The sequence below is a fragment of the Balaenoptera musculus genome, chromosome 19 (genome assembly GCF_009873245.2).
Source record: "Balaenoptera musculus isolate JJ_BM4_2016_0621 chromosome 19, mBalMus1.pri.v3, whole genome shotgun sequence".
Lineage (NCBI taxonomy): Eukaryota > Metazoa > Chordata > Mammalia > Artiodactyla > Balaenopteridae > Balaenoptera > Balaenoptera musculus.
The window spans coordinates 56202488-56218005 of record NC_045803.1 but is presented as its reverse complement, the minus strand read 5'-3'; the positions used below and the strand labels follow the sequence as shown (position 1 = coordinate 56218005).

Genomic DNA, 15518 nt, shown 5'->3' with positions numbered 1-15518 from the left:
GAAAAAGGGGCCCGTGAGTTTCCGCGTGATCAGCCCCCTAATCTACCCCACCGTCTGGTCTTATCACCCAGCCCGACCACAGCCTCCCCCCTGGCTTCCGCAGATGCGCTGGGCTCGCTCCGCCTCCACGCCTTTGCCCCCGCCACTCCCCTCCCTGAACGCCCTGCCCCCCCTTAGCAGCATCTCTCCAGCTTCAACTCCTCAGAGAAACCTTCCCCGGCCACCTTTTCCGGCCACATCCCTTCCCGCCTCCCTTTTAATCTGTCTCTCAACCATCGTTTCCTTTGTGGCTTTGATCGTAAGTTGTGATTATTTTGCTAACATTCACTTAAATTGTTCACGTTCACTTTCCCCACCAGCCTGCAGATTCCGTGGTCCAGCTCCATCAGCACTGGACGATGCAAGTACATAGTAAACAGCTGCTCAAGAAACATGTGTGGGGCAAATAAGCAAACCAAGTGCCATGGCCGGGGAGGGGAGGGAAAGGGAGGAGAGTCCCTGCCCTGCCCGGGAGGTGGCCAGGGGCACTGAGCCGGACCCTGGCTTTGGATCAGAATGCATGGGGTTTGCAGTCTGTCTCCTCCACTCCCTGATCCTGTAACTACAGGCAAACGTGTCGGCCTAACCCTCAGCTTCTCCATCTGTGAAATGGAGACCGGCCTGCCTCACGGAGCTGTGCCTCGATGCACGAGGTCACGTGCTCCTCCCGAGCCCTCCCCCCCCCTCCACACGGCAGCAACAGACCCTGGCTACGCCCCCTTCACTTTCTCGAAGATCCTAGAACCGCCTCACCTAGCTGGTCAACACTCCGACACTGACACGGAGGGATAAACGGCCATCGAAAGCTCCGGGTTCTACTTTCTTTTACGCCATTCACGGCACGTAGCTCAGGATATAAAGTCAGGAAACCCCACTCGACTTGAGATCATGACCTCGTCCACTCCAAAGAACACCTTGGGCTCTGCATCTAGAGCTCTGCAAGCCGTCTGCTGTGGCCACCACCCAAATGTGACGATGATGATCTGGGTGTGTTTCAGGGAAAAGGCCTGAAATCCAGCAGGAACATCTGTACAGCACAATGGCCTGATTTTCATGGTTCCAGAGAGTTCGGGGGGAAAACCCAAGCCCTGGTATCAAGCCATTTATTTATAGCTTATTTAAGGTGAAAACCTAAAGACAATTGCTGTTAGGGTACCTTTTCTTTTTATACTCAGAATGAGTCTGAGATGGCGTTTTCCAAATGTTTGCCATTTGTATTTTGCTTTTATGGTTTTTGTCACATAATATTCTAACTGCATAATACTCTTTAAACCAACTTTTCCTTTTTCTTTTTCATGTCCCCAGGATTTGGCATTAATGAGATTTTGTTTGTTAAGGAACGGCAAAGCTTCTAAAACCAGACACAGACTTTTCCAGCTTCCATTCATTCACAAAATAGTCACTGAATACTATTATAATAGGATACACACCTGCCCACAGGTGGATTTTGCTGGCCTGCCTCTCAATGCACACAGGGCAGTGTGATTAAAAAATGAGGCATTTGAAAGAATGTATATGTGTGTATATATATATATATATATATATATATGTATGTATGTATATATATATGTATAACTGACTCACTTTGCTGTACAGCAAAAATTAACACAACATTGTAAATCAACTATACTTCAATTTAAAAAAGTGAGGCGTTTGGAATTTTAAAAGACCTGCATTTGAATTTCTTCTATTGCTAATTGCCAGGTAATGGTGTCCACTCATTTTTACACAGACAGACTTGACTCTGTACCAGAGACGTGTACACTCAACCCCCTAAAGCAAGGTTCTCTTGCCCACACTGGCCGGCGCTGGGGGAAGCAGCACCCCACAGCCTCCGTCCCGCACTGGGATCCACTGTGAGGTGCGTCACTGTAATTTACTGTAATGACAGTTACAACGTGGCTGTTTGCAAACAGTTTACTTTTTATATATAAATTAGAAAGGTTCCAAGGATCCTTGTAATAACAGCTTTCCTAATTACCTGCTTTATGTTTTCTTTATTGAGATGTAATTCACGTACCATAAAATTCACCCTTTTAAAGTATATAATTCAGTGGTTTTACATTCAGAGTTGTATAACTATCACTACAATCACTTTTAGAGCCTTTTCATCACCCCCAGAAGAAACCCCATAGCTGTTGGGGTCCCTCCTCGTTCCCCGACCCCAGCGCCTGGCAGCCACTAATCTACGTTCTGTCTGTATGGATTTGCCTATTTGGGGCATTTCATAGAAACAAAGTCATATGGTATGCGGCCATTTGTGTCTGGTTTCCTTCTCTTAGCCTCATGTTTCTACGGCATCCACACTGTAGCATGTGTCAGTGCTTCATTCTTTTTTTTTAGTATCTTTATTGGAGTATAATTTCTTTACAATGTTGTGTTAGTTTCTGCTGTACAACAAAGTGAGTCAGCTGTACATATACATACATCCCCATATCCCCTCCCTCTTGCGCCTCCCTCCCACCCTCCCTATCCCACCCCTCTAGGTTGTCACAAAGCACTGAGCTGATCTCCCTGTGCTATGCGGCTGCTTCCCACTAGCTATCTACTTTACATTTGGTAGTGTATATATGTCCATGCCACTCTCTCACTTCATCCCAGCTTACCCTTCCCCCACTGGCTTCACTCCTTCTTATGGCTGAATAATACTCCACTGTATGCTGTTTATCTGTTCACTACTTGACGGGCATCTAAGTTTGTTTACATTGTGGATTTGATGTACTAAGTATATATTTTTGCTCACCGACATTACACTAATCTTCCATATAACACCTGAACCATCTTACAGACAACAACACAAGGGGTTGGTCACCCTGAGGAAACCGTGAGGGGCCTGACGTGGCTCATCCATGTCCCCGATTACCAGCTGCCCTTCCGCTGGGACGTGCCCCATTAGGGACAATCCCCAGCACCCCGTGTCCCCGAGCAGCCGTGGAAAAGCTGTGCAACTTCACGCCCCTGCATAGAGCCGGCCTTCTCCTGCCTGCCTCTGCTTCTCCACTGGGACCCAGGGTGGGGCGGTTGCTTATGGGCATCACCAGGTGGGGGAAGGGCAGGTTCCCTGGGCTTAAAGTCAAGGCCCCGATCCCCAGCCCTGAAGTCAGCCATGTGGCCTCGGCTACAAGTTCTCTGTCCTCTCCTGCAGCCGCCTCCATAAATCAAGGGCCGAGTTCCCAATGTGTAACGAGAACACGCACCCACTGCGCGCTCCGCGTGGCTGCAGGCGCCTGCGCAGGGCACCCAGGGCATCCTCACCGCACCCCTCGGAGGGCTGACATCACACCCGTTTACAGAGGAGGAAAAGGAGGACCAGTAAATGAAGACGCTGGGCCGGGGTCGCATGGCTAGCAAGTGGCAAAGGCAGAATCTAAACCCGGGTGGGCTGGCTCTGGAGTCCGCGCTCAGCCAGGAAGACCCAGACCCACGGGCCAGAGGGGCAGGGACTCCAAATCGTCAGCTTTCATCCCTTTTGCAGACATTCGCTGGGCACCCACCTGCCAGACAACGTGCTACGGGGAGACTGTGGCTTAGGGGGAAGGGCTGCATCTGCCCCACGCCACTCCTGCCCCCCAACCTCCCCACCTTCTCTTGTGCACAGACGAGGGGGGATGGCCCAGCGCCCTTACCTGACCCCGATGGTGAACATGCTGAGGAGGCGCTTCCCTTGCAGCCAGCCCGTGAACATGATCAGGCCTGGGAGGAGATAAAAACATACATGTATGTATGTATACACACACACACACACACACGCACGCACACACGCACGAGTATGTCCTCCAAAGGACGAAGGCATTCCAACACACACACACACACACACGCACGAGTATGTCCTCCAAAGGACGAAGGCATTCCAACACACACACGCGCACACACACACGCACGAGTATGTCCTCCAAAGGACGAAGGCATTCCAACACACACACACACACACACACACACACACACACACACACACACACGCACGAGTATGTCCTCCAAAGGACGAAGGCATTCCAAACTCATTTCCTTAAAGAGTTTCCAGGAATATAGACACAGGACGATTATGAATAAACTCAAACACGTGCCACCTCTCCCCTTTTACTTTTTAAGAAAGAAACTCCCCTGCCTACAACAAAGAGGATGGTTTTACTTTTTCAGGAGAGGATCAAGCCAGCTCAAGTAAAAGAAAGAAACAGCCAACCAATTTATTTGGGGCCATTGGCAACATTTCTGTATTATTCCACAAGTTCCCATGGGGTGCACGCCCCCAGGACTTGCCCCAAGGTGTCTGCAGTGCTCCCATGACGCACAGATGGGCCGCTGTCTCTCGACTGACTTTATCCTGCGTGTTCATGATTAAATACATTCCTTTTTCCATTTTTCTCCTTCGTCAATCGTTGACCCAACGTTTCCTAAACGCCGGGCACTGTGCTATGCATAGGACACACAGTCAGTCAGAGATCGACCCTCCAGGCACAGGAGTGGCATGAGTCACGCTGGGACCCGTTAAGATGCTGAGATGTTCTGACAATGGGGAAAAGTTCAGGGGCCGCCAGGCGTGGCCTCAGTTTCCTCATCTGTAAAGTGGGGACAATGACCACGTCTTCCTCGAGGACTTGTTTCAGGATGTAAGATGTGACAATGCACTTGGAGTGCTTAGCACGGCTCCTGGCCCACAGTAACACCCAGTCGTGAACTGCTGGGGCCACGGTTACCGGACAGGTGAAGGGAAAAATGTGTGAGGTGAGAGGAGTCGCCTGTTGACACGTCCTGGGAGACTTGCTGAAAAGCATCAGCTTTGTTTTGCAGGGAAAGGGGAGCCGGGGCAAGTTTTCTGCTGGGTAGTAGCGGTGTGCATGTGTACGTGTGTGTTGGGAGTAGGGGGGTCAGAAGATGTGATTTATTAGGGGCTATTTTCATCCTATGTATCTTTCTAATTTATTTATTTATTTATTTAATTTTGGCTGTGTTGGGTCTTCATTGCAGTGCGGTGGCTTCTCATTGAGGTGGCTTCTCTTGTTGCGGAGCACAGGCTCTAGGTGCACGGGCTTCAGTAGCTGTGGCTCACGGGCTCTAGAGCGCAGGCTCAGTAGTTGTGGCGCACGGGCTTAGTTGCTCCGTGGCATGTGGGATCTTCCTGGACCAGGGCTTCAACCCGTGTCCCCTGCACTGGCAGGCAGATTCTTAACCGCTGCACCACCAGGGAAGTCCCTATTTTCATACTATGATTAGCAACAGGATTCAGTAGTCAGATAAAATCTTAGCTGCAATCCAAATGAACCCAGATGCAAAAGACTAGGGGTGGGGAGGGAACTCTGTTAAAAATAGGGGCAGGGCCGCACCCACCAGGACCCGCCCCTACCCTGGGGGCCTCCCTGCAGCAGGAGGATGAGCTTGTTCACCGGGGCTCACAAGAGCTGACCGTGCTCATTTCTTCCCAAATCCACGTTCAGTAGCTTTGCACTGGTAGCTTGAAATGGGCGGCTGTCAGTATTGACACCATGGAAAGCGGCAAACACCGCTTTCCGCTGGAGCCCGCTGTTCCCCTGAATCTCCTCCTTGGACCCTCTGAGGGTTCAAAATTCCCACTCTGCCAGAGCAATTCTTAAAATATTCATTAAAAAGAGAAAACGTCTGAATGGTGTCATGGGCCTGGCCATGGACATGCTAACTTACTTTCTAATTTAACTTGAGGAATAATGGCTTATACGAGGCAATGACCTTGCAGGACCTCTGACTTGGATTTTTTTTTTTTTTAAAACAAATTTCATCTTGTGGAAAGGCCTGCTAAGAGCATCTATTTGACAATGTGCCTTGAAGCACATCTACTTGGTATTTGCTCTTGGGGCCATTTTTACGGCCCAGTCTCCTTCTGGCAACCCCAACGTCTAGAGCAGGTGGTGGAAAGCTTTTCATATAACAGATCAGATAGTAAATCGCATCGGCTTTATGGGCCATATGGTCTGTTACAACTCAACTTGGCCGTTGCAGTGTGCAAGCAGCTATAGATAATACGTGAATGGGTGTGGCCGTGTGCCCATAAAACAGATTTGTGAACACTGAAATTTGAATTTCATATAACTTTAGTATCATAACATATTCTTCTTCTTTCTATTTTTTTCAGTCATTTAAAAATGTAAAAAAAATTCTTGGCTTGTGAGCCACACAAAAACAGGTGGCAAACCCGATCTGGCCTGGGAGTCACAGTTTCCATCCCCTGCTCCAGAGTGTAAAAGGGTCCTCTGGCCAGCTGGGGCCACGTGGGCATCCATTCTACCCCAGAAGCCTGATCAATGTAACCCCGAGGATGGCAGGTGAACGGCGATGCAGAGCCACTTTCCCCTCCTGCGTCCATGACAGACATCACTAATCCATCACAGTTCTCTGCCACCAAGCCTGAGCATGGTCTCCAAATCCTCTCACAAGCACAGAGCCCCCTTAGCTGTGATCAGACTTGGCAGGTTAAGATAAAACCCGTTTTCCGTAACTGCTCCAGGACAAAATAGGGTGGAGAGGAGGAAAGAGGACATAGAGCTACTTGAAAACAGTAAAACTACTGACTGAGCAAAGTCTGAGCACTAAATCCAAAGTTGACATTTGGAAAGGAGACTGGATACTAGAAGGTTGGGATGGGGTGGCCAGGGAGAAAAGGGTGGGCAGGTCTGTCCCCAGCATGACAGAATTGAGAGCTTTGACTTCAGACCATATCCTCTTAACACTTTGCTAAATTTACCACCTCTTACAAGTTGTGAAGGAGTGGAGATACCTTCCATGCCTTTGAATCTACCCTTTCCTATGTCTGGAATTCCCAATCTCTTCTTTTTTTTTTTCACTTGGCAAACTCCTACCCATCCTGCAAGACCCAACTTAATGTCACCTCCTCCTGGGAGCCTTCCCAACTCTCCCATGCAAAATTAACTGCTGCTTTCACATTTCGTATTTGTTCAGGTGTCTCTCTCCTATTTCCCTGGGGTCCTTCAAAGGGCAGAGCTGTGTTTGACTCATCTTGGTGGCCCCAGAACCTATCATAGGGTCTAGCATGTCATAAGATACTCACTAAATGAATGAATGCATCTAGATGCCCAGAAGCACAACAAAACTGCTGCTAGGAGGGACAGATGTTTCTCCCAAGAACTTTATCGGCTCTACAGTTTAGCCAGATTCTCTAGTACTTCCTCCCATCACTGCTCGTGCTATGAGCAGTGGTTGGTTGGTTTGTTCCTTTATTCACTCGTTCATTCAACCAACATCTATTGAGAATCTACAGTGGCCCAGGCACTGGTTGATCCTGAAAGCTGGGATCGAAGGACACAGAATCAAAACCAGAGCTGGAGACAGCAGGAAGGAGCAGGTGAAGGGACCAGGGCAGCCCCATGGGGATCTTCAGGAGTAAGACCTGAATTTAGCTCTGCAGCATCCTGTGGATGCTGTTTGATCTGTTGCCAAAGGCCAGGACGCACAAGCCCAGGCACAACCTGTTTAGTAGAATAGAAACATGGCTGGGTGCACCACCAGACTACATTTCCCAGTCTCCTCTGCAGTTAGGTAGGCCATGTGACTTCACTCCAGCCAATCGAGAATACGCAAAATTGATGACATCACTTCCTGGTCCCTGCCTTAAAAACTTCCCCCCACAAGCCTCCATATTCTCTCTTTCCCTACCTGCTGGCTGCATAGAATTATGACCCACCTCCCAGGACCTGCAGGAAGGCAGAGCAACAATACGGTAGGGGCCTGGGCCCCCAAGTCAGTGTTTGGAGGTGAGCTATCCAGGAAAGCCATTTCACCAGGAACATGCCCATGGACTGTGGTGTGGGCAAGAAATAGATTTTGACCATGTTAGGCCATTAAAATGCGGGGACTGCTTGTTACAGCCATTAGCTTGTTCTGATAGAGAAACCTCTTGTTACTGTCCAAGAACCTCTGACCCCAAACCCCAGTTCTCACCCAGGTGAGTAGCAGGGTATTTGAGAAACAGCGGTGGGTGCTCAGGACGGCTCCCTCCACACACCCCACCCCCTCTGGGACCCCGTGCAGAAACTGCTTCACCCACCAATTATGCCGAATGAGAAAAGTGTCAATTGCTTCCCCAGTTTGTCCATGCTTTTTTGTAGAGGAGTTTTAGGCGTCTGAAAGGATGAGAACAATGGGTTTGTTAGATGAGATCCCAGCAGTGTCCCCCGGCTCCTGCCTGGATTTTTTAATGTCTTAAGCTGAGTGAGGATTACACAAGGACACATATATAAAAATTCACTGACTGCTACATTTCAGATCTGTGCATGTCACCGTAAGTTATATCTTGACAAAGATCCGAATAAATGTTTTAAAATAAAAATTTTGAAAACGTGTACTCACATTAATCATACCATCCTTATTCCCAAGGAGTAGGCGGGGCTGGTGTCACCAGCTGAGAATCATCTCAAACCCCAGCTTACAACAACCCAAAGCCCCACTGCCCTCACCTCTTCAGCCTGCATCATCTTAAACACTTCTCCGAACTGGGATCTTTCTCCTGTTCCGATCACGACGCCCTGTGTTTAGGAGAGAGGAGCCTGAGTTCTGAGGCTGAAAGCCTACAGGTGAGGGAGGCCAGGGCCCCCAGGCACCCGGGGCTTACCTGTCCCTTCCCGTACTGCACCAGGGTCCCCATGAAGACAATGTTGCTCAGGGTGGTGAGGTCGCCCGCGCCCGTCAGCGGGGTGTCCGTCTTACTGCTCGGCTCGGCTTCTCCCGTGAAACTGGACTCGTCCACCAGGAGGTCTGTGACCTGGGGGAGCAAAGTGAGAAGGCGTGGCATCCGCTCTCCCATCTGTGAGCTGGTTTTCAAAGCCCAGAATGGCGTCTAGCACCTTAGCGTCATTGCCAACAGACAGCAAACAGGAACGTGCTGAAAGCAGGAAGCGAGTATCAGAACACAGCCTCAGATGCCTCCAGGAAACAGAAAAGCTTTGAATGTACGGCCCCTTTCAGAAAGCATAAAGGTCTCATATCCTATTTTAACATTATTTTAAATTTTAATAAAGTATTTTTTAAAAACTTAGGCAATGGTTAAATTAGAACATCCCTTTCAGAGCATCCTGTCTTTCCCCTAACACTCCACATCCCACCCACCTTGGAAGGTCCCGTACAATCTGTGTAGTCTGAGCAGCAGTGAGCCGGCTTACGCAGTGACCGCCTAAGGTCATGTCAACACCCAAAACACATACGCGGGCACAGGTACGCACACACACCCAGACGTTTCCAGGGTGACACTTCCAGAGCACCTACCATGCGCCAGGCCCAGCGCGGAATACTTCACAAGGCTTATCTCTTTTTTTTAAATTTATTTTTTATCTTTGGCCGCACTGGGTCTTTGTTGTTGCGCGCAGGCTTTCTCTAGTTGCAGCGGGCGGGGGCTACTCTTCGTTGAGGTGCACGGGCTTCTCATCGCGGTGGCTTCTCTTGTTGCGGAGCATGGGCTCTAGGCGCGCGAGCTTCAGTAGTTGCGGCACGCGGGCTCAGTCGTTGTGGCTCACAAGCTCGGTAGTTGTGGTGCACGGGCCCAGCCGCTCTGCGGCATGTGGGATCTTCCCGGACCAGGGCTCAAACCCGTGTCCCCTGCATCGGCAGGCGGATTCTTAATCACTGTGCCACCAGGGAAGTCCCACACAAGGCTTATCTCTCAATCCTCACAGCCTCCATGAAAGATGCTATTATTTTCTCCTCTCTACATCTGGGGGAACTGAGGCATGGAGTGATTAAGAAATGTGCTCAAGTTGACACAGCTAGTTAGTGGCAGAGCAGAGGTCTGAACCAAGGCGATGGCTCCAGAAACTGCACTCTTAACCACCTTGCAAAACTGACCACAGGCCCAGTAGGTATCATTCAAGAGGTGAGTCTCCTGTGGCCAGAACTGTGCCAGGTACCACGGAGGACATGCAAGGCATCAGGGTGGGCTCTGCCCCTAAGGACCTTCTCATTTAAGCAAAAAAGAGCAACTGAGAGAGAGAAGCCATCTTTCTGCAAACTCACAAGAGAACAGTTAGATCAGTGTTTCTCAAATAGGGGTCTGTGAGTTCTCTGTAATTTCCAAATTTTACAATTCAATAACAGTCTTTAAAAAGTAGTCACACTGCCACGGGACCCCAGTCTCCAAGGTTGACAGGGGCCACCACCTGCCTAGCAATGCCCATCTCCCCGTCCCCCTTCCTAACAGAACCCCATGGTGCTGGGAGCGATGATGTGCCCCCCAGCGCACCCCCAACCCTGTTTCCCAGCTTCCCTGGCAGCTCACGGTGTCTCCCCATCTGGACAATGGGATGAGTGGTCTTGGGGAAGATCTCTGAAGGTGGCTGGGCTGACAGGCCCTCTTTGCCCTCCCTCACCTTTCTCCTTCTCTCCGCCTGGGCCATTGTTTTCATGGCTGGAGCTCCTCCAGAAGCTCTCTTACAAGCATTAAAAGGATGACCACACCCCAAGAGCGCAGAGTTGCGGGCTGGGAGAAACCCAGGTCCTTCGTTCCATGGTGGAGCTGCCTTATTGTCTCTGGACACTCCACTTCCGGGCTCTCATCATGTCAGAGAGGAATCAATCCCCGTTCAAGCCCATCTATCTACCTTAATCTGTTACCACAAACACAACTACAAACTGATCTAGAGTTTGTGTTTGTGTTTTTTATCCCCAGGACATCAAATGAGCTCGTGGGGCAGCTCCTAACCCACAATGAAAGAAGAAATGGGAGAAGTGAGTCACCCAGCACCACCTGCTGCTGACTCCACAGGCCCCAGGCAGCAGAAACTGGCGCATCTCCATGGCAAGCAGAGATTTAGTTTCCAAGACACTGTCTAATGGGACATGATAACAACAGGAATAAGTTGTAACTTACTTACTTTGAAGCACAAGGAATTTGTACCTAGCTTGATGTTTGTTACCTTTAAGTAACACTGTAATAAAAATAATAGACAACACTGGAAGGGAACCCCTCCACTGGCTGAGTTTGAGAGATGTAGTTAGAACAACCTGCTGTCCTAATCAGATCTAATCTGCCGCAGAAGGTTTGGGAAACAAGAGGGTGGAGTGTCTGGTGTGGGGAGGATGAGCTGGAGAGCTTCCTGGAGGGTCTGGGACGTGAAACAGGCCTTGAAGGATGAGCAGACATTTGGTGGGAGAATCAGGCAGGTCTTTAGGGATGGAAAAGAAGGCAGGTTGGAGAACTGCCGGTGGGTGAACTTAGTAATAACAAGCTTCATCAGAGCAACGGAGAGATGCGGGGAGGTAAAGAAAAGACCGCTCATTTCCCAGCAACCCACCAACACTAAAAGAACAGAAGCCCAGCGCGCTGAGCACTGGTGCCAATTCACCCCCTCTGGGGACAGGTTCTTGGGAGTAGACAGAGGTGGGCACTGTCCCAGGTGCTGAAGCCACAGTGGGAAGGAGAGCTGGCCCTGCTCTCCAGGGGCACTGATTGGAAGAGGGCACAGGCAAAGAGACAGGAGGTTTGGTCCACCTGGGGACCCGTGTGGGGACCAGCATGACTGAAGCAAGGATGTATGGAAGGTGTGGTTGGAACCCAACTGTGTTTGGCATTGGTTAAGAAATTTGTATAATTACCTTGTAAGGAATGAGGAGCCATGAAAAGTCTTGAGCAGAGAAGGATGGACATGGGGGAGATATAAAAAAACGATGTTAGACGTTGGAAGAGGCAGGCCAGTTGCATTGGGAGGGGAAGCATACAGTCCAAGGAATAAAGGCCAAGTGAAGCATAGCAGGGCTCTCAACGAGGGGGCGGGAGTGGGCATGGACAGAAGAGCCAGACAGAAAGAACACGGAGACGACGGGCAGCAAGTGGAACTAAGCAGACAGGTTTATTTGTTCTGTTTTTAATTCCAGTCTTTACACTTGTACAAGACTATCTGAATGCTAACTGCATGCCCAAGAGCCCCCCTGTACCTCCATTCTGGTTTCCCAGTGGACCCACGAGGGCTAGAGACTTCTTAAAGTTATTTTTTTTTAAAATCATATTTGCATATCTGTGATTTGGGAAGCTTTAGTTTTTCCGTTTATACAATGGATGAGTGAGTTGTTAGAACATCATTTTCCCACTTGTGTCTTGGGGAACCCTCTTTCACAGGGAGTTAATTGGTGCGCTATGGAGAAAGGGTTCCATGGTGAAAAACATTTTGGGAAACATGGAGTTAAAGCCAGTGAACTGGTTCTCCTTAGTGCAGGACTTTTCAGGGCCTTTACTATGCAAATAGGTGCTGAGACTCTCCAAATGGGGGAGATAGTATGTGGATCATCTTGTGGGGTAAGTTTTGGGAGACACTGGGCTGGAAGATCGCCAAGTCTCTTCTCGTTCCAACCCTAACCTCTCCAAACACACAGAGAACCTCATAAGCAGAACTCATTTTAACCATCGGTTTTTGCTGGTTAAAGAAAGACCAATTAGAATATAACCTGCTCGCCCAGTTTCTCAATTGGTCAAGTCAACAAGACTTTAGTGGATGCCTATTATACACCCAAAGAATTTTAAGTCAGACTCTATTCCAAGAGGTTTGGAAATCAAGTTCTTGAAACAAACAGAGGGTGATTAAGTGCTAAGTAGGATGGTGCTAAGTTACAGTACAAGAGAAATTCAGAGAAGAAATACTGCTGTTGATGGTATGCTAATGCTAATAAACGTTTGCTGAGTGCTTGTATTTTCTCATGCAACATTCACAATTATCCCATGGAAAAGATGCTGCTCTGATCCCACTTTACAGATGAGAAAACTGAGGCTCTGAGAGCTTAAGAAACTTGCCCAAGGTCCCAAAGGCTAGGTTGTGTCAGAGATGAATTCTAGTGCATTTTCTTAGCTCAGGCTTCCGTTCTCTCAGCAGAGTTAGGGATGGGGCAGTGGGGCAGGCCGGGCTGTGAAGAGTCAGAGGGCGGAGTTTAGTCTTGAGCCACGTGGCGTGGGGGCCACTGCAGCTTCCAGGGCAGTAGGAGGCCCATGAACACAGAGCCTGGGGAGAGGACCCTATGAGGGGATGCTGGATGGATAAGATGGGGGGAGGTTCCAGCTGGAGTGACAGCAGCGGTTGCCCAAGCATGAGGATCTTTCACAGAAAGAACCCCATTAATTGGCAACACATTAGAACCTGAGGAAACAGACCTCAGCCAGCTGATCAAGGTCAACACCAGCAGTGATGGGTCATGGCGACAGCATGCACCCTTGATGGGACATGAAGAGAAGACCCCGGTATCTCTAGGGTCTTCTTCCCACAAACCCAAGTCTAAGCATGAAAAAAGTCTAATCAGACAAGTCCCGATTGAGGCACATTCTACAAAATACCTGACCAGCGCTCCTCAAAACTCTCAAGGTCATCAAAAACAAGGCAAGTCTGAGCAACTGTCACAGCCCAGAGGAGCCTAAAGAGACATGATGATTAAATGTAACATGGGACCCTGGAACAACAACAAAAAAAGGGCATTAGGGAAAAACTAAGGCAATCTGGTAAAAGTATGGACCTTAGTTAATAATAACGTGCCTCGATTGGTTCATTAATTGTAACAAAGGTACCCTACTAATTTATGATGTTGACATTAGAGGAAAGGGTGTGGGATCTATGGGAATCCTGTCAACTATCTTCTCAATTTTTCTGTAAATCTAAAATGGCTCTAAAAAATAAAGTCTGTTTTTCTTAAAAAGAGGAAAGGAAGAGAGAGATGAGACACAGGTGCCTCTCTGAAGGCAGATGGCCAGAGAAGCAGGAAGAATGGGGCGCGGGGCTGGGAAGGGAAGGGGACGCAGGTGCGGAGGTGGGTGTGGGTTTGGATGTATTGGAATGGAGGTGGGCAATCTGTCCACCTGTCCATCCATCTCCTACGAGGGGCCAGGCATTCTTCTGGGCCCTGGCAATCCAGCAGGGCCGAGACAAACTCCCTGCCTTTGTGGAGGGACTGGCAATAAACATGAAAGTAAACAGACATTGGAAAGAACAGCAGGTACGCAGGGCCGGGGGGGCGGGGTGATGCCTCAGGGGAGGCCAGTGAGAAGGGATCAGTGAGCTGAGACCTCAGGAATGAGAAGGCCTAAGTCATGCTGGAGGAAAGTGGGTTCTGGCGGCAGAAATGGCCCTCCTGCGTGAAGACGCACTGCGGGCAGTTGAAAGCATCAATGCGCCTGGCTTCTAAGTCAGGGCTGGGCATAATGCTTGGGCCTCCTCTGCCTAGAACAGCTGATTCATGTCCATTCCAGGACGGCTCAAAAGCCACTGCCTCCAGGAAGCCCTCTGTGACTGCGTTGGGCCAGGCAAGTCTGTCCTGTTTGGGAAACCCAGAGTTCCCGGTGCTTTTCCCTCAAGCCCCTGCAGCAATCATTACCTGTCATGAGTAGATGTGGTTTGTCTGTCACTCTGGGCAATAAACCCATGAGCACAGAGATCTCGTCTGTTTTCTCCACTGCCTCCTCAGCACCCAGCACAGTTCCTGGCACATAGTAGGTGCTCAAGAAATATTTGTTAACTGAATGAGTGATGAGGATATGGGGAGGGGTGCCCTAAGGCAGGGAGGGAGGGCAGAGAGGCTTAGAGGAGGGCTTTGAGTGTGCTGGGCTGAATAATAGCCCCCGACCATCCGATCCCCCAAAGACACCCAAGTCCTAATCCTTGGAACGTGTGAAAGTGTTACCTTAATGGCAAAAGAGCCTTTGCAGATGTGACTGAATTAATGACCTTGCGATGCGGAGATTACCCTGGATGATCCTGATAGGGCCTAAATGTCATCACAAGGGTCCTTGTAAGAGGAGGATCAGAGAAGTGTCTGAGAGAAGGAAATACAAAGACAGAAGCAGCGGTTGGAGCAATTTGAGGCCACAAGCCCAGGAATGCGGGCGGCCTCTGGAGGCTGAAAAATGCAAGGGAACCAATTAATAGCTTAATTGGTTAATTGGAACCAATTAAGAGCTTAATAGCGGATAAGAATATTCCACTGTGAGTAAACAAAGCTACTGATTGTTCAGTGGAGTTGCAAAAGGACAAAAAAGGAAATCTGTAGAGTGTTGGCGGCTGGCAGCCTTGAAAAAAGTCCTCGTGGTGGCAACGACCAGGTACAATTTAATTTGACAGAAGCGGGGCAGGAAGAAAACGAGCTGAAGTAGGAAAGAAGCCATTTGGGGTTTAAAAAATTGTTTCAAAGAACTGTTGTAGAGCCTGGTACTGATCAACAGTAAAATCAATTGCGGATATTTGTGACTTTGTCCCCCCATCAGGTGCTGCACAAGCAGGCAGCAGGTCTTAGCGTTTCAGCTTCAGGAGAACCCCAGGAGGTGGGAATAAACATTAACCGCTTTGATAGATGAGGAAACCGAGGCAAAGAGAGGGTAAGCAACTTGCTCCAGGTCACACAGCTTATGAATGACAGGATCCGGCTAATGCCCAGCCCCAGGGCACTAACCATTAGGCAGCACTGCCTCTCTGTAGAGCCTGTAGTATATGCGTATCCTCCCTATCGGCAGGTGGACTCCCCACCCTGTACCTGGG

At 49.4% G+C, this 15518-nt stretch overlaps 1 protein-coding gene across 3 annotated transcripts in view; it reads right to left on the bottom strand.

The window, feature by feature from the left end:
• The window catches only part of ATP2C2 (ATPase secretory pathway Ca2+ transporting 2), an 86935-nt gene that overhangs the window by 23718 nt on the left and 47699 nt on the right, over nt 1–15518 (bottom strand). For all 3 annotated transcript variants that reach the window (XM_036834221.1, XM_036834220.1, XM_036834222.1), the window contains exons 8-11: nt 8636–8785; nt 8481–8549; nt 8072–8147; nt 3666–3732 (exon numbers count right to left, since the gene is read on the bottom strand). In XM_036834221.1, coding sequence (XP_036690116.1) covers nt 3666–3732; nt 8072–8147; nt 8481–8549; nt 8636–8785 — 362 coding nt within the window. The remainder of the gene's footprint in view (nt 1–3665; nt 3733–8071; nt 8148–8480; nt 8550–8635; nt 8786–15518) is intronic.